The sequence below is a fragment of the Psammomys obesus genome, unplaced genomic scaffold, assembly GCF_907164565.1.
Source record: "Psammomys obesus unplaced genomic scaffold, mPsaObe1.curated_primary_1811, whole genome shotgun sequence".
NCBI lineage: Eukaryota > Metazoa > Chordata > Mammalia > Rodentia > Muridae > Psammomys > Psammomys obesus.
In genome coordinates, this window is record NW_026585609.1 from 6157254 (window position 1) to 6184131 (window position 26878).

The following is a 26878-nucleotide window of genomic DNA, read 5'->3' on the forward strand; positions in this document are numbered from 1 at the left end:
TTCAAGTACTCCACCTCCACATGCGACGGCATAAGCACGTGCTGTACACACACACACACACACACACACACACACAAATGAATGTAATTCTTAAAACTATGGATTGGTAGCGGCTGAGTTGGCAACCCTGACGACCTGAGTTCAATCTTCAGGACCCAGATGGTGAAAGGAGAGAGGTGACTCCCACCACTTGTCCTGTAGCTCCCATACACACGCTGTGGCACTTACACACACAAAACAAAAGGATGTAGATTTGTTTATATATTCATTGGCAGTTAAAAGTCATGGGGTTTTTGTAAGGAAAAAAAAAAAAACGTTTTAAGTAAGGAAGCAAAAAGGTTATCACTTGGTTCACAGTAACGGTGGCCTCGTTTCCTGCCTCCCTGTCACTTAGAGGTTGGTTTGCCCACTGTAACCGTGGCCAGTGCTCTCAGGAACTACCCTGCGGTCTTATTTAACTCCCTGAGCAACTCTTTGAGGATGATAGTGTCGAAGCCCACCAAAACCCTGTATCTATGACTGTCAGAAAGATGGTGATGGCGTGTCAGTCTCCCTCAGCGGAGAACACGCCCATGCTCTGGGATCTCTGCCTCCATCTCCGTTTGCCTCTCTCTCTTGTAGGCCTTAGTTTTAAATCTATGCTAAAATTTCTTTTTCATTGTTATTTGATCTCAGATGTGTATATTTTGCAATTGAGGGCATTTTCACACCTCTATATTAAAGTATGTAAAGTTCATAAAGTATTTTTATTAACCTCCTCAACAAACAAGAAAAAAAAAAACAATCCACAGTAGCAAGGTGTGGTGGTGATCCTATCCCTTGGGGTAACTATAAGCAGAAGAATGTCAAGTTCAAGGCCAGAAAGGGGCGCATAGTAAGACGACGCTGAGTCAGAAAACAAACAGGAAAAGGACCATACCATGATGACTGATCCATTGTAAACAGTCAATAAAGATCTGCTAGTCAACGTTTCATTGTTCCTGAGAAGCTTAAATCTATTAAATTTAAGGACTGTGTGACTAACAAACTCATGCAATTTGATTTTTTTTTTTTTTTTTTTTTTTTTTTTTTTTTTTTTTTGAGACAGGAGTTTTCACGGAGCCCAGGCTTGCCTCAAATTAGACATGTAGCTGAGGATGACGAACTCCAAGCCACCAGCTCCCAGGGCTGAGATTATAGGCTTGCCCCGCTGCACCAGATTATATGCTATTGGGGACCAACTTCAGAGCACGCTAGACCAGCCCTCTACCAACTGAGCTACATTCCAGTCCCCCTATATGAATGTTTTGCTAATTGAAAGTAGGGAGATTCAGAGAGGGCAGAATTAAAATCATAAAATTAAAATCCTTGAGGTATTGTGTATGAGCTACAGCACAATGAATTCATTTCCAGATTTTATGACTGTTACTTTCCTAAGAGTGCTGTGACAAATTACCCAAACTCTGTGGCTTAAAGCAAGAGAACCTTCTTTTCCAAGAGTCCTAGAGGCAAAAGTCTGGGATCTGCTTCTTCAGCCCGCAGTTAAAGTGGCAGCATCTAGGACCTGAAGTGGCTTCCTGCTCCTGCACCCCTCACCTTTGGCTTCGTCGTTGCAGTCTCTGCCTCTGAGGTCCTCTCCTCGGTGGCTCTCTCCATTTCTGACCCATTAGGGTACATGGGATTGCATTCGGGGACCACCCTGAAGATCAAGAAGATCTGTGTTTGTCTTAACTTACTCCTCTCTCTCGTCTTTTTGGTTACAAGCTTAGCCCATCAGTCGCATACTTTAATCACACCTCTTTAGACACAGAAGGGATGCTTTTCAGCCTCCCGCCGCCACTAGTCTGCATTTGTTTTGTTTCTGCTTTTGTTTGTTTGTTTAAGGCATGCTCTCCCTATGTAACCCTAGCTGTCCTGGAGTTCTTTATGTAGCCGTGGCCAGATTCCTCAAAGTCACATACTCACCTGCCTCTGCCATGTCAGCTATGAGATTACAGGCATGAGCCGCCATGTTTGGCTCTCTACAACTACTTTTCATGTTAAAATCATTACCCAGCCTTATTTATGTCAACCTTTGCCATCTCCATATCCGGGGAGCTTGGCAGAGCTGTTGACTGGGCCGCCCTCCAGGACTAGAACAGGTTTGATCTGAGACCTCTACAGGAGGCTCCAGGTACCAAATAATCTGGGCTTCTTTGGTCCATTTCTAGTCAGCAAATGTTAACAGGGTGAGCCCTGGAATCCTAGATCTGAGTAAAGCAAGTTCCCTGCCTTCAGGAATAACCTAGTGGAAACAGAACTAGAAGAAATCCCAGTTCCACCTCCCGTTATGAAAAGAGAGAGTATAAAAGCTATATCCAGACACCAGCCTTGGCCCTAGAAGAATCTAAAGCCAGAAGTTTTGGACACAGTCGCATCTGCTCCCAGAAAGCAGTAGAGAATTGTCTCATGTTAACATTTTAAAAGAACACAAATTCTTCTTTTAGTCTTTTTTTTTTTTTTGAGAAAGGGTTTCTCTGTGTAGACCTATCTGTCCTGAAACTCACTCTGTAGACCAAGCCGTCCTCCAACACAGAGATCTGTCTGTCTCTGCTTCCTGAGCACTGAGATTAAAGACATGTGCCACCACCACCCAGCACAAATCCAATTTTTAAAGCTGGACTATTACTCTGGATCTCCTGGCTATTTTCTCATGTTTGGAGCCAGGCTGTTCAGTTACCAGCTGGGCACTGCAGAGGTGCTATGTCCTCCTTGGGAGTCGTATCTAGAGACACACAATGTCCACAAAGGCCTCACTGCTGAGCTCAATTTTCATTTTGTCTTTAAATTTTTATTTTCTTCTTAATGACATGTATGTTTTGTCTCTGTGAGGGTATGTACACATGAGATCAGTGCCAGAGGAGGGCAGAAGAGGGCGTTGGATTCCCCTCTTGGGGCTAGAGTTATAGTTAGTTGTGAGCTGACCTATGGTCCTCTGACAGAGCAGCAAGCACTCTTAACCGAGGAGCCATCCCTCCAGCCTCAATCGTTTCTTAATTGCCTCACCCCACAAGGCATCCGGCATAGTTCCGCAATCACTGCGCACACCTACCACAGAAGAAATAAAATAGATAATTTAAACTGGGCCCCCAGCTTGCTTCACCTCTGCCTGACTTTACACTGCTTACGGCTATGTTCCCAAGTTCTTGAAATGCATTTTTTGTTTCGCCCATGCCTCTTCAGTGTGGTGACAAAAAAAAAAAAAAAAAAAAAAAAAAAAAAAAAGAATTTATTTCATTTGTTCCCATTTACCTAAAGTTCACAGGTTTCTTTCCCTCCTCATCTTGTTTTAGTGTTATTCTTCAATACGCAGAACACTGGCATGCTCTTAAAAATCAAACTTACCACACTCAAAAAATCTCATGTCACTCCCTCCAGAGTCGTTGCATTCTGTGTTTCCGACAAGCCATCAGCATTATTGTTCTCCGGCTTATCCTTCCTGTGGCTCTGTGGGAGCAATAAGCAAAAACACTGCTGCTTTGTTTTCCTTTCTTACATGAAAGCTAACGTGCTCCATAACCCCTCCTGCACTTGGAATACTTTCCCTGAATATTACCTAGAAACCAGTCCTGCTCACAGAAGTTCACAGAAGTCCTCTGCATTTTGAATTGTGTTTTATAGCCAAGCACTACTCTGACGTGGTCTGTGCCACGTTCTGTGTGACACTGTAATGAATAGCTTCATGCACACCTATTTTCCTAATGTGGGGAGTGTGTCTTCAGGGTAAATCTCTGAAAGGTTAGTTTCTGGGTCGAGAGATAATACAGATGCTCCTCCCCGGGGCTGTTCCTTTTTGCATTCCCAGCAACAGAGTGGAAAATAACTCTTGCTAATCCTTACCAAGAGCCTGGCCAAGCTTTTGAATTTTGCCTTTCTGGTAGCTGAGAGATGGTATCTAACCCAGCATGTAGACCTACAGAACCAGGCTGGCCTCAAACTCACAGAGATCCTCCCGCCTCTGCCTTTGGAGTGCTGGGAATAAAGGTGTGCCAGTATTATTTATCTAGTTTTAAGTTTACTTAGTATTGTTGTTATTGTTCATTTATTTGGTTGTTTGTTTACTTGTTTTGTTGGGGTTTTTTAGACAGGATTTTACTCTGCAGCTTTGGCTGGCCTGTAACTTGTCAAGTAGACCAGGCTGACCTTGAACACTGCATTTTGAGTTCCAGGCTAACCTGGGCAACATAGTGAGACCCTGTCCCAAACTCAGGTTTAGGTAGGCAGTTCATTGTGAGTTTAAGGCCACCCTCGCGGCCTTCTGGTTGGGATGGAAAGGTATCCTGGGACTCAGGAGCCCAGGAACCCCACACCTCTAAGATGAGACAGTGTGCCAGTGGAAGGGTATCCTGAGACATGGGGGCCCCGGAAGTATGGGCCTCCTCAGCAGAGGTGTTGCAGCCCTGATGGAAGACATCTCTGGCTGAGCTGGAGCACTTCAGTGTAACAGCTCTGCTTGGAAGCTCCTCTGCTTGAGCACAGCAGCTCCCAGGGGAGGGGGAGGGTATCCCCAGCTGAGCTGAGGCACTCAGCCCCACTGCACTTCTTCACTTCTTCCCTTCTTTGCCTCTCCTATTCTTCCAATGACCAAGTCACACCAGACAGCAAATCTCATAAAAGAGATTTATTGAGAGAGATGAACCCAGGGGTGGCTGCCTCTGCTCCCAGGAGAAGACAGCAGGGAACTGAGCAATAGGCTGGGCTTATCTCTTAGGGGGTGGAACTCTCCAGGGCAGAGATTTTTCAGGGGGAGATTTGGTGAGATTTCAAGTCCCGAACCTGGAGGAGCTCAGAGTTTGGTGGGGTCGTTCTTGTCAGGTGAGGCCAGGGCTGGGGATGACAGTTACAGTTGGAAGATGACCAACTGGGCCTGTTGAGGGAGTCTGCGGGCAGGGCCTGGCTGCTGGAGCTCCTTTGGCAGGGGCCTGGCCACCTTCCTGCCTTGAGTGTTTACAAAGTATGCCAAGCTTACAGACTTTACAAAGGGAGCCCATGGCAGGGAAGGCTTTTTCTGCAGCTTGAGTCAGCATGAAGAGCCAACAACCCTGGTCTTCATAGTGAGTTCCAGCTCAACCAGTGAGAACCTGCCTCAATGGCTGAGACACACCAAGAATAAGGCAGGCTCTTCCTGGTGTGTCGACTTGAGGTTCTCTCTTATTTGCCTGAATATGTTAGATTATTCACCAAATAATATTTATTGAGCAACCCTTATCCCATTGGCCTCATTCTAGACATCACAGAAGGTTCATCCTCAAACAGCTTAGAGTATCATGGGAGAAACAGAATAAGTCACCTAAAGCAAACAGTCTAAGGTGCCATGTCAAGATGCCCATCTATAATCCCTGCGCTTCATGGTTTGAGGAAAGAAGACTGAGAGAATGAGGGCAGCTAGGCTACATAGGAGACACTGTTGTGTATGAAGGAAGAAAGGGAATGGCGGGGGAGGAGAGACAGGAAGGGAAGGAGTGGGAAAAGAGAGGAAGGGGAGAAAGGGGAAAGAAGGGGAAGGAAAAGAAAGAAGAAAAATCTCTGAATGGCCAGACCAGACATGCTATAGAAATGCAGAGGAAAGGGAGGGTCCTATAGGCTGGAATAACAGGGAATTGGTACTAGAATCAGGAGCCCTGAAGGTCAGGGTCTGGCTGCCCTGGGAAGAAGGAGACAGGATCTCAGAGAGGTAGACTGAGGGTTCTGTGTTGCTCAGGGTGGGTCCCCTTGCGATCCTGGGATCCTCACTGGAAGCTGGGTTATGCCTCATGGTCAACTGAGTTCTACTAAAACTCCCAGAGGGAAGCTGGCATGGTGGCTCACACCTGTAATCTCAGTACCCGGAGGCCGAGGCCGGAGAACTGCCAAAAGTTGAAAGCCAACCTTGGTTACATAGTTGAGTTCCAGACCAGCTTTGCCTAGAGAAAAAGAGCCTGTCTCAAAGCCAAAACTGAACATTCAAGGTGTGGTGGACACTCCTGTCACCCTGGCACTTGGGAGGTAGAAGCAGGAGGATCAGGAGTTCAAGGCCAGCCTCAGCTACATATCCAGCGTGATACCCCGTTTCAAATAAAAAATAAAAATTAACCTGAGAGTGAACGTCTCCTGGATTTCCAGACACTGGTCCTTTAGAATGGCGACCTCTGTGCGATGTTACCTTGTCAGGAATGATCTAGAGTTTAAATGTCCAATAGCTACTTGCCACACAAGGCTCTGGGGCCCTTATGTAGATGGTGCAACTGAGTGATCATATTTCATGTTGATGCATTTAAGATGAGAGCAATGTGTTCTCCACTGGACCCAACTTGGTTGTTCCCAGAGAGGAAATGGGGGTGGGGAGCCAGTCTGCTTTCCCCCGGCATTGGGTAAGAATTCATTGTTACACTGCTGTGTGAGTGCATTTCATTGTTTTGAGTGGTGGTGTTAGAATGTTTTAAGACTTATGTGGCCCACAGCTGTAATTCTCTTTGACAGCAGTGGGCTAGCCTCATAAGCCAATGTGGTCTGGTTGGCACCGCATCCCTAACCTTCAGAATTGTGTTTCAGTGAACTCCCCAGGTCTTTTCTATGTACAATAAGCACTGATCAAAAGACTTCAGGGGCATCCGGATTTTGAGAGGTGCCAAGTATGCCCCTTCTTGCCAACCTGGTCTTTCTGAGGTTGGGAGGTCTTTCTGAGGAGTGGGTGGGGCATGAGGAGGGGAGAACCCTGCCTCCCACTGTGACATCACAAAGCAGAGTCATAGTATCCCACCCCAACCCAGGCTGGTGTCCAGCCTGAAGAGCATTCATCCTCTCTCAGTGCCCCACACACCACCTTACCCCTCTGCTGGCAAGAGGGGACCTGGTGTATCCTCCTCCCTCAACACCTGAGCCGCACAGCTGGGCAAGCTCCATCAGCAGAGACTGAACCTCCGCTGTTTCAGCCCTACAACAGTGAATGATCGATTTTCCCCAGCTGATTCAGAATGTTTGCCTCACCCAGGAGGTAGGTGCACCGCTTTTGGAAAGGTTGAGTATACTGATCACGTTCACTCCTTTCACTATTTGAGCCCTGTCTTTAGTGGGGCAAACAACACAGGCAGGAAAGGAGGCAGCGAGGGGGGAAGAGAGGGAGTTATGGAAGGTTACTTAGCAGTATACAGGTGTGTTGAGAATACCGAGAGAGCCTAAGAAAGAGGCATTCACCACACTGGGATAGAGCTCGAAGCTCTGAAGAGCCAGACATGTGGGCTCAGGCAGCTTCCCCAGTTCAGAAGAAGGCCCCAAAGAGCCCACCATCAACTAGAGAGCCCTTACAGGTATGATCGTGACAACAAAAGTCGGTCAGCGCTTGAAATTTTATTCTCTTTTATCATGGTTCTGTGGAGAGGGGACAGGAAGGCTCTGGGGAAGCCTGTTCCTTAGCATGGACGGAAGAGGTATAGAGCACAGAACACTTGAACCTTTCCCTCACCAGGCGGTTCCCTGGTGACAGGCGCCATCTGTGGTTTTTATTAAGTGTCTGCCTGCTCTTTGCTGGGTGGCATTTTCATTTGTAAACACTCAGCTTTCTAGGGTCGCAGGTTTGAATGCGGACTCCACCATGCTGACATTTGGAAGCTGGAGCAAATCAAAGCCTGAATTGGAGCCCTCACTTGTAAAGTGGACGCTGCCTTTCCGTGTCGGATTGAGAGCCCGGAGAGCAGTTAGTGAAGCGCCTGGCCCCTGGCCTGGTACTTCAGTTCAGATTTCTCCTTAGATTCCGCTTTCCTTCCACCTCTTTAGATCTTCAGATCAAAACTGGAGAGAATGTTCCACCTCCCCTGTCCTCCCTTGGGGAAGCGGATAGGAAACCCCTAGACCATAGGTGTGCTAAAGGGTCCATGTCCTCACCTGAGTACAGAATGAGGCAGGCTTACCTTACCCCTCCATCAGAAAGGACCGAGGGACCTGCATCTTTGAGGGACGGGGATATGCTTGGTTTGGGGTTTGACAGTAACAGGGTGGATCCTCACCCCTTATCCCACAGGGCATGAGGAAGTCACCCCAGGATCTAGTTTCTTCCCTGGGCCGGTCCTCGCCTGCATCTTGGGTAGACCAAGGACGGCAGGACCCACCCAAGGAAGAGAAAGAGGAAGAAACCTCGTGGTTCCCGCCACACCCGTCCTGGAAGTCCCAAGCGCCTGCTGCTCAAGGGCGGGGCCTTGCCAAACAATTCAAAACCTGCTCCTGGTGCGTCGCCTTGGCAACCGCGCCCGCTGCTAGGCAACTGGGGGCGCCGTAGTAAACGCCGCCAGGAAGGTTACTCACGGGGAAGCATGGGTAAATCTCATCAGGCTTAAGTACAGGGTGACAGAGTAGTGATGAGGGGAGAAAAGGAAGGAAAAGACGCCACGTGGGGGCAGGGAGCGCACGCTGAAGTGGAAAGGGGTGACCCTGTACTGTCTAGGGACAGCAGCATTCCGGGCACCCCTCTTCCTCATTGGATACTGCAGTCCCCGAGACTCCCTGGCAGCCCGGGGCCAGCCCTGTCCTAGCAGTCATTCCCGCGTGAGAGATTGCCCCACAGGAAGCACAGATGTGACTGTCCCTCTGATTCACGCCAGCCAGTGGCTTGGGGCATGGACGAAAGGCAGAGGGGCCTGGGGGGTGGGGAGGGCTTCCTCTCCTGGAAATGACTGCTATAGCAAAAGCCCTCAAACAATTCCATGACAAAGCGGAAAGGGAAAGGCTGGAGAGAGGTCCCAAGTGTTTTCCTTTGGTCCTTCCCATTGAACATAAATAAGAGTTCCCGGCGCTCTTAGGCGCATTTGGCGTTATGTGGGCCCTTACAAGCTGGCACAGTTGAGAATGGAAGGTCCAGGGGTGAACACAGTATGGGCATTTGAAAAATCATACACGTCCTAAGGAGTTCAATGTCCCACAATATGTAATTAAAGCTCAGAAAGTTTGAGCCACATCAAAATGACCCCAATCTGCAGGGAATCGCCCCTCTTGAAACGGACGGAACATTTCCCATCTGTCATCTGTTTGTCCCCTGGTCAGACTAGGGATAATACTGGTAATGAGATCATTGCTATTTTCTGAGGCTTTGCTCACGGAAAAGCAGGAATGTTCCCACAGGTGGGAGGAAATGTTTTGGCAGATCTGCCTGAAAAAGCACTTCATCTGTGTGGTAGGGCCTGAGGTATGCTTCTGGGCCCCTGGGGTCCCTTTGTGGCTCCCCATTGCTTTCGTGTGTGAATTGTGAACAGTGGTGTGGACTTGCTGTTTGGACACATCGTCTGTGTTCACATCTTTGCCCACAGGCGCCGCAACTGTGTTCACGAGCCTCACTAGCCTTACAAACCTCCTTTTTGTTCATGGACGTGAATACAGTGCTTGGGGTCCGCAATGCATAGAACGTGGCCCCCAGGACGCATTAGGATTCCAATGAGTGTAACAAACATATAAGGCGCAGGAGTTACGTGGAAGATGTGCCTGTCAGCATACGGAGGCCGGAAAAGCAGCACTATTTGCGCATCAGCCAGCGACCACCGAAGCACTTAAATTTCACTCCAGCTTTTTGTTGAGTAGCAAAATGAAGTTACTCAATGGGGCCATGGGTCAAGAATTCTGGCCCCTGGGAGAACAGAGAAACTCTTGTGAGACAGGACAGGCAAGATGTCTGGATGGATGGGATGACACGGGGGACAAAATTACTAGATCCTTTAGCCCCGGGCTTGGGTGTTAGGGAAGAGGTGGACACGCTGATCTGGCTCAACATTCTTAATCACCTGTAATCTGCAATGCACAAACATCTCGATATATCGAATTTCTGCCTGAACCGTATGTGTGCCAAGACCATCATTTGTCTTTATGCATATCGAGCAAAAATGGTTTCATACAGTGCAGAGAGTTGTGACTGAAGACCTTAGCAAATCAAGGCCAGTCCCAGGCCTTGCCACTGTGATGTCATAAATAGTGAGGTGCATAACCAGCCCCATGGAAGTCACCCTACAACCAGCACCCTAGAACCTAGTTTAAATACCATGTTGAGATGTGGGCTATTTGTCTCTATACTGAGTCATGAGCTTTTGACACAAGCCTGATTAGATCTGTTTCGTTGACCAGCAGTTACCCTTTCTGTTCTAAGAGAAGAAAGGAAAGGGGCCGGGGAAACAGCAAGCCTGAATCACAATGAAAGGAAGGGAATGTGTTGCTGGGTTCTGATTTTTTTTGTGGCAAAGCAGAGAAACTTTTTTTTTTCCTTTTCTTTTTTGTCAAAAAGAGGAAATTGGATTTGGGGGCCCAAAGTCCTCGGGGACAGGAAACTAAGACTGGTCACATCCAGCAAGCAGCCAAGCACCCACATAAAATGCACTGCCTAGGAATGGGTGGATCAGAGCTACTGTGGAGGCCTAAACTAATATTTTGGAAACCTTCTTTAAGGAAAATAATACAAAATTATAAGTTTGGATTGGGCAACAGGCCCTTGGCAGCAGCCCAAATAAATGAGGGGCTGGGAAGGTAGAGTTTCATTAGCTTCTCTCTAAACTGGCCTCTGGGCCTTCTCTAACTGCCACTCCCATCCCCTTTTCCCTAAAGAAGGCGAACTTGAGGCAATTAAGGCTTCGGGGGTGCGGTTTATGAGCAGAGGCAATAAAAACCAAAGCCACAGTGCTGTGCCAAGCAGTGACTCAAGGCGGGATATGAGCCGTGTCTGCAAGTATTTGAAGGGTGGAAGCCTGGAGAAAGGAAAAGAATCGGTCACTGTTCTAGGGTGGAGAGAGAATAAGGATACAATTAAGGAGAGAAAAATGTGCACGCAACTCATCAGGAAATGTTGGCTAACTGTCATTTCTGATACTGTGATATGTTTCCCATGAGAGACATTTGATGCTCTATTGAGTCACTGAGAACTGGACCTGGCCACCAAAAAATGTACTATAGGAAATAATCCCACAAAAAGTCCTCCCAGGAGTGGCTGGATGCCCCGAAGTTCATCCTAAGTCCTGAATTCCATAAGACTGACACATGGCAGGCTGTACACTTGGATTTGGGGTGAAAGCCAAAAGAAGGAAGGAGCAGTTCCACAGAGAGGAGGAGCCATCTCCACCCATGTTCTGCTGACTGGTAGGGAAGACTCAGACAGGAAAAAAAAGAAAAGATGAGGGTCCAGCGCCACACAGTGGCGTAAGGAAATGACACAGTCAGGAAACCGGCCTGTTCCAGAGCAAAGCGGGACCACAAAATTCTTGTCCTGGTCTCCCCCAGTGAACTGTGTCACAGTGAATGAAGGGCTGCTTGGGTGACAAGCAATCCTGACACCCTGAGTTTGATTTCTGGGACCCACACGGTAGAAAAACAGAACCAACTCCTCATACATATGGAAGTTGTCTTCCATACATGTGCCATGCCCCTGACACACACACACACACACACACACACACACAATGTAAAAATGAAAAAAAAAGTTGCAAAAAAGGCATGATTTGGCCAAGATGAAAAAGGAGAGAAATATTTTCAAAGAATAAATGTCTTTTTACACTAAAATTAAAAGGCCAAAAGTACGCCAGGTGGTGGTGGTGCACGCATTTAATCCCAGCCCTCGGGAGACAGGGGAAGGTGGATCTCTGCATTCGAGGCCAGGACAGCAAGGTGTATAGAGAAACTCTGTCTTTGCAGGGGGTGAGGAAGGGGGAGAGGTCAGAAGAAACAAGGGCACCCTGGGTAGAACGAATGAATAGCTGCTGCAAAATATCAGCTTGTACAATTCTGAGGACAGAAGGAATGCTTTATGCTTCCAGGGACTGTCAAGAGGATAGATGTAATCCACTCTTTAGTGGTTGGCTAGATTCCTTGTTTGTTTGTTGTTATTGAAGCTTGTTTGGAGAAAATAAAAAGATGGCCATTCCTTGTTTGTGAGTTGGTGAGAAATGGTGGCCATTGTATAGTCATCGAGTTGCTGACCCTGAGCTTGTCTCCAGATCTTCAGTCCTGTTCCACCCCTAACTCATCCTCAGCCCCTCCCAACACACTGAACATTCCACATGACAGAAGCAACCCTCTCTGAGCTAGAAGGTGGAGACCACATGCAGAACAAAGTCTGTCTGCGACTCCTGAAGCTTTGTCACCACACAGCCTAAAGCTGCTTCCTACGGGACCCTGAGAAGTAACAATGAGTTGATCCATAAATTTTGTGCATTTGCTGTGAAAGTCAAGCTCTGGCCAGCCACACCACTTTACACAGAGGAGACATAAATCACCCTTTACCTGTTTACAGAAAGTCCCCTCTGCAAATGCAGGTCTGTGCTGCTCTGTACTGAGCCCCATGTCCCCACTGGCAAGTTCTCTGGCATAATCTCCAAGAACAGCTGGGCTGAGATTGCACTGTCAATTATTAAATGCCCATGTTCATTGCATAGCAGCATTTAATCAAGAGAGGGACTGCAAACTATGAGCTTGTGGAGGGTGGGGAGGAGGCACAGGAGGAGAGAGGGAAATCAGCCTTCACTCTTGCTACATTGCACCAAAGAGACTTGTACAGATGAGCTCCTTCCGTCCTTCCAGGCAGGCTGCAAGACGCTGACCATGGCCAAGGTAACCAGCTTCCCCATTTTCTTTCACAGGAGAAACTTTAGCACTTGTCTCTCTTAAGAGGTACACCTCATCAACTTGCTGTCCTTGTTACCATGTGTTAATGCCATGCTTTTCTGTTACTATACATTGATGTGAGCATGGATGGGCGCCATCGTGACACCCTATAACATTTCTACTCTTTTTTTCTGGAGAGTAGAGAGTCACTTTGGGAAGGAATCTATCAGCATAGGCAAAGGAAGAACCTTTCTGAAGCTGTGTCACTCTAGTCACTTTATTAAGGAAACCTGTGAAATGAGATTTGTTCTTCCAACTTGAGAGATCAAGTAAAGAGAAAAGGCACATGCCAAGAGAGGTGGCATGGTGAATGGTAATCCTTGAGAAGGTTCCTGAATGAGATGTCTGGGTAACTGTCAATCTGGGGCTGAGGAAGCTCAGTAGAGTGCTCTCCTAGCAAAGTCCTGGACATGGCGACACAACACCCGTAGTTCTGTCACGTGAGAGGTGGAGGCAGGAGGATCCAAAGTTCAAGGTCAACCTTGAGGTACATAGCTATATTCAGGTTGAGGTCACAAACTACATGAAACCCTGTCTCCAACCAGTGGAGAAGGAAGAGTAGGAAAAACAAGGACAAGAGGAGCAAAGTGAAAATGCCACTGTGAAACCTCTACTTTGACAATTGTTTTAGAAATTACTAAATAGGATAATTGAAAAGGGTAGCTCTTAGTAACTGGAATGAGGGTGGAAGCCAATGGTTTTTGGATCTAAAAAGAGGCTATCGCTGAACCTGTGGAACCGAATTCGACATAGACCCTGGCAGGCCAAGGTCCCTCCTGCAACTAGATGCTGTGATTATCTGACTTGTCCTCAGTCAAGGTCACCCTGCATCTTGCAAAGACTGACATTTCTTCGGGAGGTTAATTTGATGAATGCTTTTTTTTTTTTTCTTTTTAAAATACAGAAGCCATTTCTTAAGTTTTGTATTTTTGGATATCTGTATACACGACCACAGATACTGGATTTTGGGTATCTGTGTTCATGTTCACTACCACCCAAAATAACCCATCGTGTTTGGTATACACTTCTCTTAACCCTGGAAATTCTGAAGAACAAAGGGTCATGGTCATAAGCTGTTGGATGAAGATTCTGCTAAGCTTGGGTAGACAGAGATTGTTGGGTGTGTATTTTCCTGTGATGTTGTTTACATCCCTTAAGCTAAGCAGATTTGGGCCTGATTAATTTTGATGGGAGAAATCCCATGAAAGCTCAAGATGGTTTACTTTAAGAACCATCTGGAAGCTAGAGCTTATCAGCGGGAAGCCAGGCAAGCGAGCATGTGATGCTCACCTGCCTTCCAAAGCAGACAGGTAAGACGCCGCCCTGCTCACCTTCAATTCATGCTGACTTTAGGATCTCTGGTGATAATATCTCCCATCTTGTGTCACCTTCATCCCTCTGTAAACCTGTCCAGTGTCTCTCTGGCCCTCAATCTACCTATATAAATTTCTGCTGGTCTGCAAGAGACACACAGTGTCCAATTTAAATGAACACCATCACTCCACAGGAGCCACTGTGTGGCTCCTGGCCACAGAGAAGCGTGGGTTCCACAGCGCTCCTGGAGAAAGCGCTCAAGTGGCAGGCTTTGCTCATCAGTGTTGAAGGGAAGAGGAGTGGACCCTCGAGGCCCTGAGAGCATGCTCTCCAGCTCTGTTTCTTCCCCCACCCCCACCCCCACTTGTGTGTTGCAGATGGAGCTCCAGAAGGGTTCCTCTGTCCAACGGACATTCGTTTCTGCCATCCTCAGCCTGCTATCACTCGGCCTCTCCGCAGCATCCCTGCTCAGCAGCGAATGGTTTGTGGGCACACAGAAGGTGCCCAAGCCCCTGTGCGGGCAAAGTCTGGCAGCCAAGTGCTTTGGCATGCCGATGTCCTTGGATGGGGGCGTCACCAACACATCAGCCCAGGCGGTGGTACAATACACCTGGGAGACTGGGGATGACCGCTTCTCCTTCCTTACCTTCCGAAGTGGCATGTGGCTATCCTGTGAGGAAACCGTGGAAGAACCAGGTAACTCCCTCACGCCGGCTGCACAACTTGATCTGCTTTTTCAATGACATTCTTATTTGTATGGCATGTGGGTGCATATGGGGAGTGGAGGGGTGGCACATGCATGTGGACACATGTCAGAGGACAATGTGCAGGGATCCGTTTTCTCCTTCCAGCATGTGGGATCAAACTGAAGCAGGTAGTCTTGGCAAGCATGCAGTGAGCCATCTCACTTGCCTTTAAAAAGACAAATGTTTATTGAGACATTAGCTCACTCCATAGCCCAGGCTGCCCTAGAGCTCACTATGTAGCTCTGGCTGACCTAGATTTTGCCACAATCCTCCTGCTTTGGCTTCTTGAGAACCGATATGAGACGCAACGCCAGGCTAAAGCAGGGAATCTTGGAATCTTATGCAGGCAAAGAAACCCCATTAGGCCCGAGAAGAGTCAGAGCAGCTGTGGGAAGGTCCATGCTTTCCCAAACCCTGATGGGCCTCATGAAGACTCTACTCCCTACATTCTCTTCTTCGTGGCCCCTTTTAACAAAGTCAGAAACCCCTGAAGCTTTTCAGCAACTCCAGCTTCTGCAGACCTGGTTTAACAAAGCATTGGCTCTGAGGCGCTTAGACCGATCACATTAAATCATTACAGTCTTCCTTCTAGGGAGCTACGGTTGCTGCTTAGAAACAGCCTTAGCTCTGTCCAGCTGGATCCTGGCATGAGCAACTTCATTTCTGTAGGCCTTGATACTCCTGTTAGATGAAGGGGCTGAGGCAGGTCACTTCTAAATCTTTCCCTTTCCGGCTAAGGATTAAAAGGTAAAGGGAAACTACAGTGGCACTCCTATAGAACCAACAGTCCAGAGGCTGAGGCAGGAGGATGGGAAGGCCTGAGCTACATAGTGAATTCAAGAGCATATTGAACTAGCTAGTGAGACCACGGTCTTGAAAAACCAAAAGTTGGAGATATAGTGCTGTGTGGTTGAGTGGTTAGCATGTGCAAGCCTTGTGTTGGGTTCCCAGGATCTCCAAATGGATTCGACATGGAAAATAGACAGAAAGATAGATTAGACAGACAGAGACAGAGACAGACAGACAGACAGACAGATAGATAGATAGATAGATAGATAGATAGATAGATAGATAGATGCAAACAGATGCTTCCAAGTCTCTCACCACATAATAAAAACACCGTTCACATCAGTCAGTGTGTAGGCCTTAGATTAGAAAGACACCTACACCCTGCCCTCCACATCCTCTTCTTCCCCACTCAGAATGTTTAAAAGTTCCGCTGGAACCCGAGAAGAGAAGACATGGTGATGATGTATTTTCTAAAACCTGGGATCATGTTCAACTTGATATTGAAATTCCACAAAGTGGGCTATGGGGAAAGACATGTAAAAATGGGGTGTTATAAGAGATAGGAAGATAGAGACAGAGGAGAGGGAGCACAGATGCATATTATCTGTAGCCTTGTCACCTAACACTGGCCCAGACACAGTTCTGCAAAGAGTTTAGAGCCAATTTGGTCCAGCAGCCAAAAAACAAAAAAACTTGTTAACATGAAGACAGGACATTGAAACTCTGACCTAAGAAGCTGCTCTCGGGAAAGCCTCGTCTTCATCATAGAGACGAAGGCCAGAATGGATGCCTCAGTCATCAGTGCGTCCACTCTCTTTTTTTCAAAATGGGACATCAACTGAATGCCTGGTGCCATGAGCCCATCAGGGGCTGTGTCAGAGCAAATGGAGCACGGTTAGGTGTCAGGTGGGACGTCTCTACTCCACAGCTCCAGGAATTTCCTTAGGATATGCCCCCTTGTGTGTTTTAGGGGAGAAATGCCGAAGCTTCATTGAACTCACACCACCAGCCGAGAGAGGTGAGAAAGGACTACTGGAATTTGCCGCGTTGCAAGGCTCATGTCACCCCACTCTCCGATTTGGAGGGGAGTGGTTAATGGAGAAGGCTTCCCTCCTCCACCTCCCCTTGGGGCCTGTGGCAAGTACGTGTTCCTAACTGTAGACCTGGGCCTCTCTGGATCTAAACTGCATTTCTACCTGCTTTCTCTACTTCAGAGCCCCAAGGGCTGACAGGAATTCCCCCTAAAGCTGCCTCTCCTGCATATGCGGGAATGTAGCTCACAAATCAAAAAGCAGCCAGCACTCCTTTCCCTCCCTGTCTTGTGGGTGTTGGGGGGGAGAAGAGATGTGGCTTTGGGTTTTGTTTCCTTGAGATAGGGTCTCTTTGGAGCTGGGTTAGCCTTGAGAAGTCACTCTCTTTCCTGCCTCTACCACCCTGTTAGTGAGATTACAGTCCATGAGAGGTCCGGAAAATAAAAACCTATGCCCAGATTAAAGAGAAAAACAAGAATGATGATTAGCATGGGGCTTAAGAAAATGGAGTGATCTCTTTCACAATGAAGCTTAGCTGTGTTCACAGCCCATCACATGTGCACAGTGATAACGGGTTCTCCATGGACACCGGGCGCTGGTTTCAGCTTTGTCTCTCTCCTGTCTGTCCTGGGCCTCTGACTTCCAGTGGGCACTTGTGTCCACAGTGGTGACTAACTGTCTGGGTGGGGTTTCTTTTCCTGGCTTCTCACAGACGTCCTCTGGTTCTCCCTGGGAGCCCAAATTACCTACATCGGACTTGAATTCATCAGCTTCCTCCTGCTACTAACGGATCTGCTGCTCTCCAGTAACCCTGGCTGTGGGCTCAAGCTAAGTGCCTTTGCAGCCGTGTCCTTGGTCCTGTCAGGTGAGTGGCCACGGAATGGCAGAGGGTGCTTCCTCTTGGGACTCCTTTAAGTATTTTCTTTTGTTGTTTTGCTCATTCTGTGAGACAGGGGCCCCCAGGCCTTCCTAGGTAGGCTAGATTAGACAGACTATATATAACTCACACATGGCTGGCTGGCATGGAGCTTCTGAGGGGCGGGATTAGAGGTGTTACAGCATCATGACCTGGCTCACAGGGGTCCCTTTGAAGTACCACCTTCAAGGCTAGGATCTTTGTCCTTGAAAGGAACCTGGGGGCGGGGGAGGGGTAGGAGCTAGGGAGGCTCAGTGTGTAAGACCTTTTGCTGATCTCCAGCACCCACATAAAAAGCCATGTTATAGCCACATGTACCTAGAACCCCAGCTCTGAGCATGGGAGTTTCAGACAGGAGTATCGCTAAGGCTGGCCTGACCAGCTAGCCCAGGCAAAAAGTAGGAGGCTCTACATTCAGCAAGAGACCACGTCTCAGGGAATAAGATGGAAAACAGTAGAGGAAAATCTGCAGACTCCTGTGAACATGCACAGGTACTTGCACTCTGCATGCATGCAACCACACACAGAGGCACACACACAGAGGCAGGCAGCAGGGGATACTGTGCAGGCATTTCGCTTTAAATTGAAGCAATGTGTAAACCTGTACTTTCTGTTTTGTGCGTGCTTTTATTTCTAGGTTCCTTTATTTGTCAGCTTTCTCAACATGTGAAACCTTTGGCTGGGTTTAGTTTTCAACTGGAATATATAGCTTTTCCACACTGTCAGTGTTGGACAACGTTTCAAGTAAAATAAAATTTACAAGCCCGCACATACTCTCATGGTGAAGACTAAAGGGTAGGAAGAAGTCAAAATGAGCAATAGGCATGAGAGACTGACTGGGATTTTGCCACAGATGGGGTAATCATTGTTAATCATACAAGGAGACACATCTAGCATAGATCAGTCTCCTCGGAAACGTGATGGTAGTCATGGCTGCCCTGACACAGACTGACTCTGATGCCAACAGAGAGATGGCTCACAAGGCTCTGCTCTCTCCCTCTCTCTCCCACAGGCCTTCTGGGGATGGTGGCTCACATGCTGTTTTCACAAGTGTTCCAGGCAACTACCAACTTAGGCCCGGAGGACTGGAGACCACATTCTTGGAATTACGGCTGGGCTTTCTAGTAAGTCATCCTTATTCCCTGAGCCTTCACAGCCCAACTCCAGCCATCCTGCACAGGAGTTTCTGCACTCAGCAGGATGTACCACCCTATGTCCTCTTCTTCCTCCAGTCAAATGTAGGGCTGGATGGGGGGAAGTATCTACACCCCCTCCCCTGTCTTCAGAGAGTACACAGAACATCTTTCTCTCTTGCTTTGAGGATGCTGCCTGGCCCAGCAGCATCTGCTCAGCCACTATAGTATTTTCTTCTTTGTCTGACACTGTCCTTGAGCAGCAAGGCTGATTTTATGTGGCTACAGGAACGATGCTACACATTCTATATTTTATGGTTCAGGGTATCAGAAAAAGATAATAGTTATTATTTTAAATTTTGGATTAAGTTTTATATATGCTCCATTGATGATCCTTCACTCAAAACTCTTGCATCCCTTCTATGCTCCCTCATTCCAAGAGTTTCAATTTCTACTGAACCTGCTTGAAATAACACTGCACAGCGTCAGCTGTCACCACCTCAACACATACAACAGGATGGTTTAAAGTTATAGGCACAGTAAAAGCCTCAACCAACGCCAACCCCAGTTTCCTGGCACACCACCATTTGCCTTCTACATTCTAACTTTAAAAACAAAGAACTTGATCCTTTTACGTTTCCTTTGAGGTGCTGTCTCTCATGTAGCCCGAGCTTCAGCCAAGGCTGGCCTTGAACTCCTGCCTCCTCTGCTTCCCAAGTTCTGGGATTACAGTTTTGTAGCAACTTCAACACATTCAAGCTGAGTATCACCTTTATTTGGAGCCCCTCCTGCCTTCAGGAGCGCTTCCTTACTCTTCCTGAATAAACCTGCATTAGTGCTGCTTAAAAAAGAATTAACTTTCTTCCTGGAGGAATATAGGAGCATTCCCTACTCACCACAAAGCTAACACCTGGATTCACATGAACGGGTTCAGAGAAGTTCTGAGGGCATTAGTGGGGGCTTTTCCACACCTGATCCTATCCATTTCCTCACACTGCAGTACATGCTCTGAAACTGAGGACTCCAGCCACCAGCCCCATGGGCAGCTTTGCTAGTTTCCCAGTTAGCCTTCACTTTTTGCCCATTTTCAATCTTTCTTGGCATTGGAATGGTAGGGCTGGGTTGGTGAGATGGCTCAGGGGGTGAAGCAACTGCCATGGAAGGGTAAGGACCTGAGTTCAAACCCCTAAGAGTCATGTTGAAGTCAGACATAGTAGCCCATGCCTATAATCTTCGCACAATGAGGAAGATGGTAGGCAGAGAGACAGGAGAATTCCTGGAAGCCCATAGGCCAGTTAGCTTGTGTGCTCAGTGGGACACAACAAAAGGGATGCTGCCTCAAACGAGATAAGGACTGATCCAGAAGGCTGTACAAACACACACACACACAGACAACTTTGGGGCTCAGGCTACAAGTCCCACCGGAAAGATCAAATTTATTCTACTCCTGTCTGGGGCAACAAACAGGAACCTGTAGGACTGCCCTGGGCCTGGCTTTCAGCAGCCTTTGGCCTCCACGCAGCCCTCCTAACCTCATAAAACCTTCCGTTTTCCTGGGCTTCCCATAAGGGCAGGGAGATTTAGCAGTTTGGTTTCCGAGGCCTTTAGGAATGTGTTTGATGCCTTTCCCTGCGGTGCTTTCTTCTTTCTCCGACCCACCCAGCTTCCAGTAGCATCCAGCTTCCACTATAAACTACCCTGTGCCAAGAACCACAGTTATCCTAAGAATCAAATTCCGCTAGAGCAGAGTGTGATGGCTTCAGAGATGTAGCGAACCACTTTTGTGACTCTCAAAAGGCTCAACCTTGGGGACAGTTAAGTTCAAAGCAATGTCAGGCAGAAGAGGAAGGGTTGCTGCAGCATCAGGGTGAGGGACCTCTTTGGCAAAGTGCATGAAGGGAAAAGAGAAGGGCTGGGGGTTGCGTTAGATCCTGCCCACCACATAGAACAGAGCCAATGGTCTGGGGGTCTGGGAGATCTTACAGGAGTATACCACACAAGAGGCATAAAGTAGCATGGCAGTGACAACTCAGAATTAAATGCACTGGAACGCCGCCTGTTTCCTCTTTGACTGAGGCAGATGTTCTCCGGTCTAGGTCCTTTACAGCAGCTCGGTAGAAGGCTCAAGTTCCTAAGTCCCCCTAAAGACAGCGCCTGGTCTGTGGCAGAACTGATGGCCCTTTTGTTTCCATAAAGTCAGACTTTTTACTATCCCTTCTTTGTGTTTGCCCCTAGCGCGGCCTGCATCTCCTTCACCTGCTGCATGGCATCGGCTGTCACCACCTTCAACACATACACGAGGATGGTGCTGGAGTTCCAGTGCAGGCACAGCAAGAGCTTTAATGCCAACCCCGGCTGCCTGGCACGTCACCACCGCTGTTTCCTTCCCCAGCTGACATGCGCAGTCCACTCAGGGGAACCTTTGACCAGCTGCCATCAGTACCCTAACCGTCCCATCCGCTCCGTCTCCGAAGGTATCGACCTCTATTCAGTGCTACAAGATAAGGAATTTCAACAAGGGACCAGCCAGGAGCTAAAAGAAGTGGCTGGGTCATCTGTAGAAGAGCAGTTTTAGGAGTTAAGTGGGTTTGGGGAGCAGGCTAAACCCTACCATACGCATTTGCTTATTATCAACATCTGCTTAAGCAAAGACGTCTCTTGAGCCTTGTTTTTAGAAGCTAAGCATAATCGAGCCTTCAGTCGTCTCCAGAAGCAGAAGGATGGCTCTGCCTCCTTTCCCGTAACACTGCTTTAGTCCATCCATCTCCCATCTCGTATATCCAGAACTCCCTTTTCTTCACTGATTGCGTTAGGCAAGTTCTAGACTATACAATGCAGATGAAAAGGCAAGAGAAATACAGCTCCTACCTTTAAGGGTCTGATAAAGCTGGTCACACGTCTGGAACTTGAGGAAACACAGATAAGCAGATTGATGGTGGCTTATCTAGGATGCACTGGGATTTTGTCTGGTAGTCACACACACGAAGAGGGAAACACTACTGAAGGCACCTTGCATACTTGTGTCTTGAATCCTCGTGTCAGCCAGCAAAGTTTGGTTAAATGGCCTGGTAAGGGAACTGGAAAGAAGGCTCAGTGGTTAAGAGCACTGGCTGCTCTTTCAGAGGACCTGCATTTGCGATTCTGCACCCAGCATGCATAGTGTCACACAGCTGTCTGTAACTCCAGCTCCAGGGGCTCTCCCACCCTCTCCTGGCCGCCACAGGTACTGCACACACACAGTGCACAGACAGAGAGGCAGGCAAACCACCCATACACACAAAATAAATCTCAAAACAGATTTTCAAAAATAGGCTGATTAAATGGCTCAGTGCATGAAGTGCCTCCTGCACAAATGTGACAGACTCCAAAGCTCTCTTCTGGCATCTGCACATACGCCACAGTCTACCCAATAATAATAAAACTTTAAAAATAGAAACATTATTAAATAGGACCCTAAGAGCCGCAGGAAGGTAGTGTGACATATGAATGTTTCTATCACCTATAGGGTCATGCTCATTTGGGAGGCTAGAAATGGTCTCCCAAGTTCCCAGAGCAGGAGACTCATACAGGGGCTTCTCCCATTAATGAGACTGGGTAGATATTCCTCTCTGGATACTCACTTGCTCATTCATCTCAGAAACTGGCCCTTCTGTTTCCTATACAAACGATGCCCACCATCTAGTTCACTTTTCTTCCACAAGGGAAGTAAACCATCTTGTTTAGCAGGAAGAATGAGAAGGGCACACGTGTATATTCCCATACACAGCATTTATTTGTTCTATAACAGTTCACATTTTAAACGGTGCTTTCTGGCAACAGATCCACTGGCTCCTCAACACAGGTAACGTGGACAGCAATTCACATTCCTTGGGGTTATTTGTTATCACACCACATGTTTGAGGGCTGGTGCGGATATTGTGCCAGGCAGATGGGGAGGGCTTGGAAAGGAGAGGAGAGGCAAGAGGCGGGGAGGAGGGGGGCCACCCCCTTGCATTGCAGGAGGCATTACTTCAAGTAGTGGTCAGGTTGGTTTTTTGGGCCACCCCACACTGAGCACTTCCTATCTTGGGTATCTGGTGAGTTGTTGCCTGCAAGGAGGTGGGGGACCTTAGGGAGGCATTTGACAGGGCCAGCACTCACATTGGCCAGATGAAGCTGTCTCAACCCTTAGCTACCATTCTGTACCAGCTGTAACAGGAAGTAAGCCTAGGATTTCCATTGCTTTTAGCAAGGAAGTGATTCACTCTTCTAATAAGGACAAATTAGGGTGTTATTTATCAAAACACCAAAGAGAATCAGTGACACTATTTAGCTTTCTCTCATCGAAGACTCAACCGGCATAAACAGCTTCCAGCCCAAGCAACACCACCCAAACAGGGCTCCATTAAGCATCTTTGGATCTTATCCTTCCCACACTGGCTGTCTTCTCCAAGAAGAACATCAGCACTGCAGAGAACACACTACATCTACAGGGGCTGGACCAGGCTATAGGTCTACCACCCATTTGACAAGTTGGTCCACTATAAATTGGTCCTAAGAAGTCTTTAATCCAAACTAGACTCCTAAGCCTTTTATTAGCAAAAATTCAACTTACTAGAAATGAACCTAGAATCATCTTCAGACTCTAAGGTATCCTACTCATTGCTTACCCTTCCAAAGTCAACCTGGTCCCATACAACTTCCAAAAATGCTTTTTGCATCTTATGGCAGAGGTGCCAACAAGGCTGGTGTGGCCAATCTGTAGGATGTACTGAGTACTAACTTCTGTTCCCCATAACACCTACTGTCAGCAATTCATAGCCCCTTCAATCTAGAAGCTAGTTTTCTGGGATCTCTTTACTTATACAAGCTAAAAAGGTACAAGTCCAACTGAGGAGGGAATCTGGTTTTCACTCAAGAAGATATGTATTTTCATTGGCCACCAGAACACATGGCATATCAGACAACGACACAGACATTTGGAAGGTTCAAAGAGGTCACATATTTACATAGAAGGGGGAAGAAAAGGATGGGGATAATTCTAAAGAACTTGATCATTATAAAAAGTTACAGTATTTACACCAGAATGTAATGCTTCGAAGAACACAGGGAAGAGTGGTTGCATACTGGACCCAAGAAGCAAAAGTCCAGAAACAGATCCCTGAATAGAAGAGGAAGCGGGGGAAGAGAGGAAGAGAAGATGCAGATGCCCCAGAGAAGACTCAGAGCAAGAGAGTGGAGCTGCAGCAGGACAAGGCCATGGGACTAACCCTTAAGCTGAGGACAACATGCATGCAAACCCTTCTGCCGTTACTGTAGAATCCAAGATCATAGCTTCAGAGCCTTCAAAAGCTCATAGGGCATGACATAAGGACCTGGTCAGAGGAGCCATGGAAACTCTTTCCCTTGCTCTCTTTGTGATAGAAACACATTTGTTCTCATGACCACTTAACACCGGTGGAGAGTTGAGACAGAAAGATGAAGAGACTGGATAACTAGCCCCATCTTAACTTCCAGTGTTTCTCACTGCTGTCTAGAGTTGAGAAGGAACCCACAGTACAGGCGGAGGGAATACAGGACAGTGCTGTGTGACCCTCAGGGTCAGAGGCAGGCCATCCATACACTTCAAGATGGCTGAACCAGATGAAGTTCACAAGGACAAGAAATGGAATCCCTGAAGCTTGGGGCATATCACACAAAAAAAATTGTTACGACACTAGAGACACACAAAGACACAGACACACACGTGCACATACACACACACACAAACATGGGGCCTAATGCAAAACAACATATATCCTGCTTTGTAGGCCACTGGATTTCCCAGCAAGGGTTTATAAATTAGAGGTACAAAAAAATAATAACAGCTATAAGATTCACATTTCCAAACTATCCACACAGAGTTCCCAGGAGAAGGGGGTTAGTGCAGGGATGGGAAGGTCGTGAGATAGCCCAGCCAAGCAGATCGGGCTGCACCACACAGCTCCAACACAATGCCCACGTGCTCTCCCAAGTGTTGCATGACCCTCGGGTCATCTTCTCTCCAGAGAACTGACACAGCAGTTAAGAGCCACTCCATACGGTCCTTCTGAGTCTGAAGACTCCATCGCACTAGATCTGTGGGGAAATGACCATTATTGTCCTCTTTAAGTGCAATTTCCAAAGAAATGAAAACTCTAAAGGTCAGCTGTTTCATTTCCCAGCCCTGTAGGTTACCTCCAACAGTTTGTGAGCCCCAGGGACTGTGCCCTTCTAGTGATAAGCTCTTCAACCTTGAACTTTGCCTATAGCTGCATGGATGTTAACATCCTTGGTCCCTACCTAGAGAATGCCAGAAAGATCTAGCCCCCTCCAGTAATTAGGATGGTTAAAAAACCCATGATCCCACATCTTAAATGCTTGACAACCCACACAGAAGAAAACTGCAGCTGTCCACTGATCACTAAACATGTCGGGACATGTGTGGGCTTCCAGAATAGATGTAATACAAAAATTTATTTAAAAAGTAATTAGCCACACTGGGCATGGTAGCACATGCCCGTAATCCCAGAACTCAGGGATGCAAAGGCAGGCAGATCTCTGTGAGTTTCAGACCAGACTCTGGTCTACAAAGCGAGCCCAGGACAGCCAAGGCTGTCTTAAAAAAAAAAAAAAAAACAAAAAAAACAGAAAGTAATGATATGTCAGAAGCCAGTCACCTGGTAGGGAGAATCAACAAACTTTATCCTAGAGAGGAATCTTCGAAGCTCCCCACGGCCAATTTTAGGAGTGGTCTCCGTCAGCTGGACCATCTGGCCTTCCATGAGTGCCCAGCGCAGGCTAAGCTTGCTGACCACCAGGGAGGTGGGGTGTCCTTCAGGGCTCATCCCTGTTGTCCTGGTGACATAAAAGGCGTCCTTCCAGATGTCATTGATTCCAACTGAGGAAGGACAACAACAAGAAACAGTTAGCAACAGAGTGGCCCTGGACAGCAGTGAAGTATCGCCACCTGGATTCAAATTACAGGCATGAGGCCTGCAGCTGACTTCCTGCCTTGTCTTTAAAACAGGAATTAACTGCTGAAAGGATCATGAGATCCTTGTTTCTTTTTACACCTGCAAAGCTTTATTCACCGTCGGGCTCACTGGCACCTTCCTTTAATATGCTGTCACTACACGCCTCAGATTCAGCCAGCTTGCTTCTAATCTCTTGCTGTCAGCTCACCCTGCCTCCTCTTGTCCTCTGTTGCCACTCTTCTCTCCTCCTCTGCCCTGGAGGTGACTGTGGTGCTTGACTCTATAGGCCGTGTAGATGACCAGGACACGGTTAATAAGCAGCCTTGATCTGGCTCTGTAGCCGAGGATGAGCTTTTGATTATGCTACCTCTATCTCCCCAGTGCTGGGATCAAACCCCCAGCCTCTTCCTTGCTAGGCAAGCACTCTGCCAACTGCACTACTTCCTCAGCCGAAGATTCTTATGTACCATTAGTTAAATGGTCCCTGGACAGTGTTTTATACAAATGTTGCAAGCCAGCTCATTTATATCTCTCACATGATTTTGCAAGCTGGCACCCACCCACTCCCCAGCCAGTTGACAGCTTGCAAATTCCAGATCGGCTTTCCTCTCCCATGATGCCCAGGATACAGAGAGCTACAGCACTGTTCAGCATAAGGCAAAGTGCTGTAAGGAACAAGTCCACAAGAGGCAAGAGAGTGTGGAGAGGCATAAAACGGCTTAGTATAACGGTACACACTACAATCAAGCACTTGGGAGGTAAAGGCAGGAGGGTCAGGGGTTCAAGGCCATCTGCAGCTATATTTGAGGTCAACCAGGGCTATATCAGACCTGTCTAACTATCCCCTCCCCAGCTGAAAAAGAAAAAGACACAAAGGAGAGATGGCTAGACTGGTGCCCTTGCCCACCCACTAACAGGAGCCCAGCCTGGACTAGCAGATGGTAGAGGCTCAGTTCCATGGCTTCGGGCTCCTGAATGAAGCATCTCTAGTATGTGCTCTCAAGCTTATTTTATAGTACTACTTAGACAGGTGCACAACAAAGATGAGTAGCTCCAAATGTTCTGAGCGGTCGGGTTATGGGTAATATTTCTCCTTGTTTAGTTTTTCTGTCAAGTCCAATTTCTATGCAATGTGCTTAGTATTCACAGAAGTAATAGACAAATCAATGTCCTGAAAGAAACAGCTCTCTTTCCATCACACCACACACAGTTAGCTTCCAGTCCTGGCATGTGGCACACAGTTGAGGCTCCATCATCAGCCCTGGGGTCCTCCTGGAATGGGGGTACACTTTCCCCTCAGCACATTCAGAGAATATGCATTCTCACGCTAGAAGCCTGGCTCTATAACTCCAAG

General features: G+C 47.5%; 2 protein-coding genes across 2 annotated transcripts in view; one reads left to right on the forward strand and one right to left on the reverse strand.

Moving 5' to 3' along the window:
- The first annotated feature begins 6943 nt into the window (after nucleotides 1–6943).
- On the forward strand, nucleotides 6944–21125 carry Gsg1 (germ cell associated 1). Its single transcript, XM_055611223.1, has 6 exons — nucleotides 6944–6991; nucleotides 14313–14631; nucleotides 16441–16611; nucleotides 17214–17366; nucleotides 18430–18541; nucleotides 20786–21125. Exons 1-6 carry the CDS (start codon nucleotides 6944–6946, stop codon nucleotides 21123–21125), a joined length of 1143 nt encoding a protein of 380 aa, XP_055467198.1.
- A 1176-nt stretch (nucleotides 21126–22301) lies between these two features.
- Fam234b (family with sequence similarity 234 member B) overlaps nucleotides 22302–26878 on the reverse strand; it is a 32646-nt gene continuing 28069 nt past the window's right edge. Inside the window, exons 12-13 of the mRNA XM_055610734.1 lie at nucleotides 25228–25448; nucleotides 22302–24646 (exon numbers count right to left, since the gene is read on the reverse strand). Of these exons, the coding sequence (XP_055466709.1) occupies nucleotides 24641–24646; nucleotides 25228–25448 (227 nt within the window). The 3' untranslated portion in view covers nucleotides 22302–24640. The remainder of the gene's footprint in view (nucleotides 24647–25227; nucleotides 25449–26878) is intronic.

Excerpts from the sequence above, each read along its gene's own strand:
- Gsg1 (XM_055611223.1), top strand. The coding sequence starts at position 6,944 with ATGATCGATTTTCCCCAGCTGATTCAGAATGTTTGCCTCACCCAGGAG. Across the intron at positions 17,367-18,429 it reads CGTGTCCTTGGTCCTGTCAG|GCCTTCTGGGGATGGTGGCT; the intron begins GTGAGTGGCCAC and ends TCTCTCCCACAG. Across the intron at positions 18,542-20,785 it reads AATTACGGCTGGGCTTTCTA|CGCGGCCTGCATCTCCTTCA; the intron begins GTAAGTCATCCT and ends GTTTGCCCCTAG.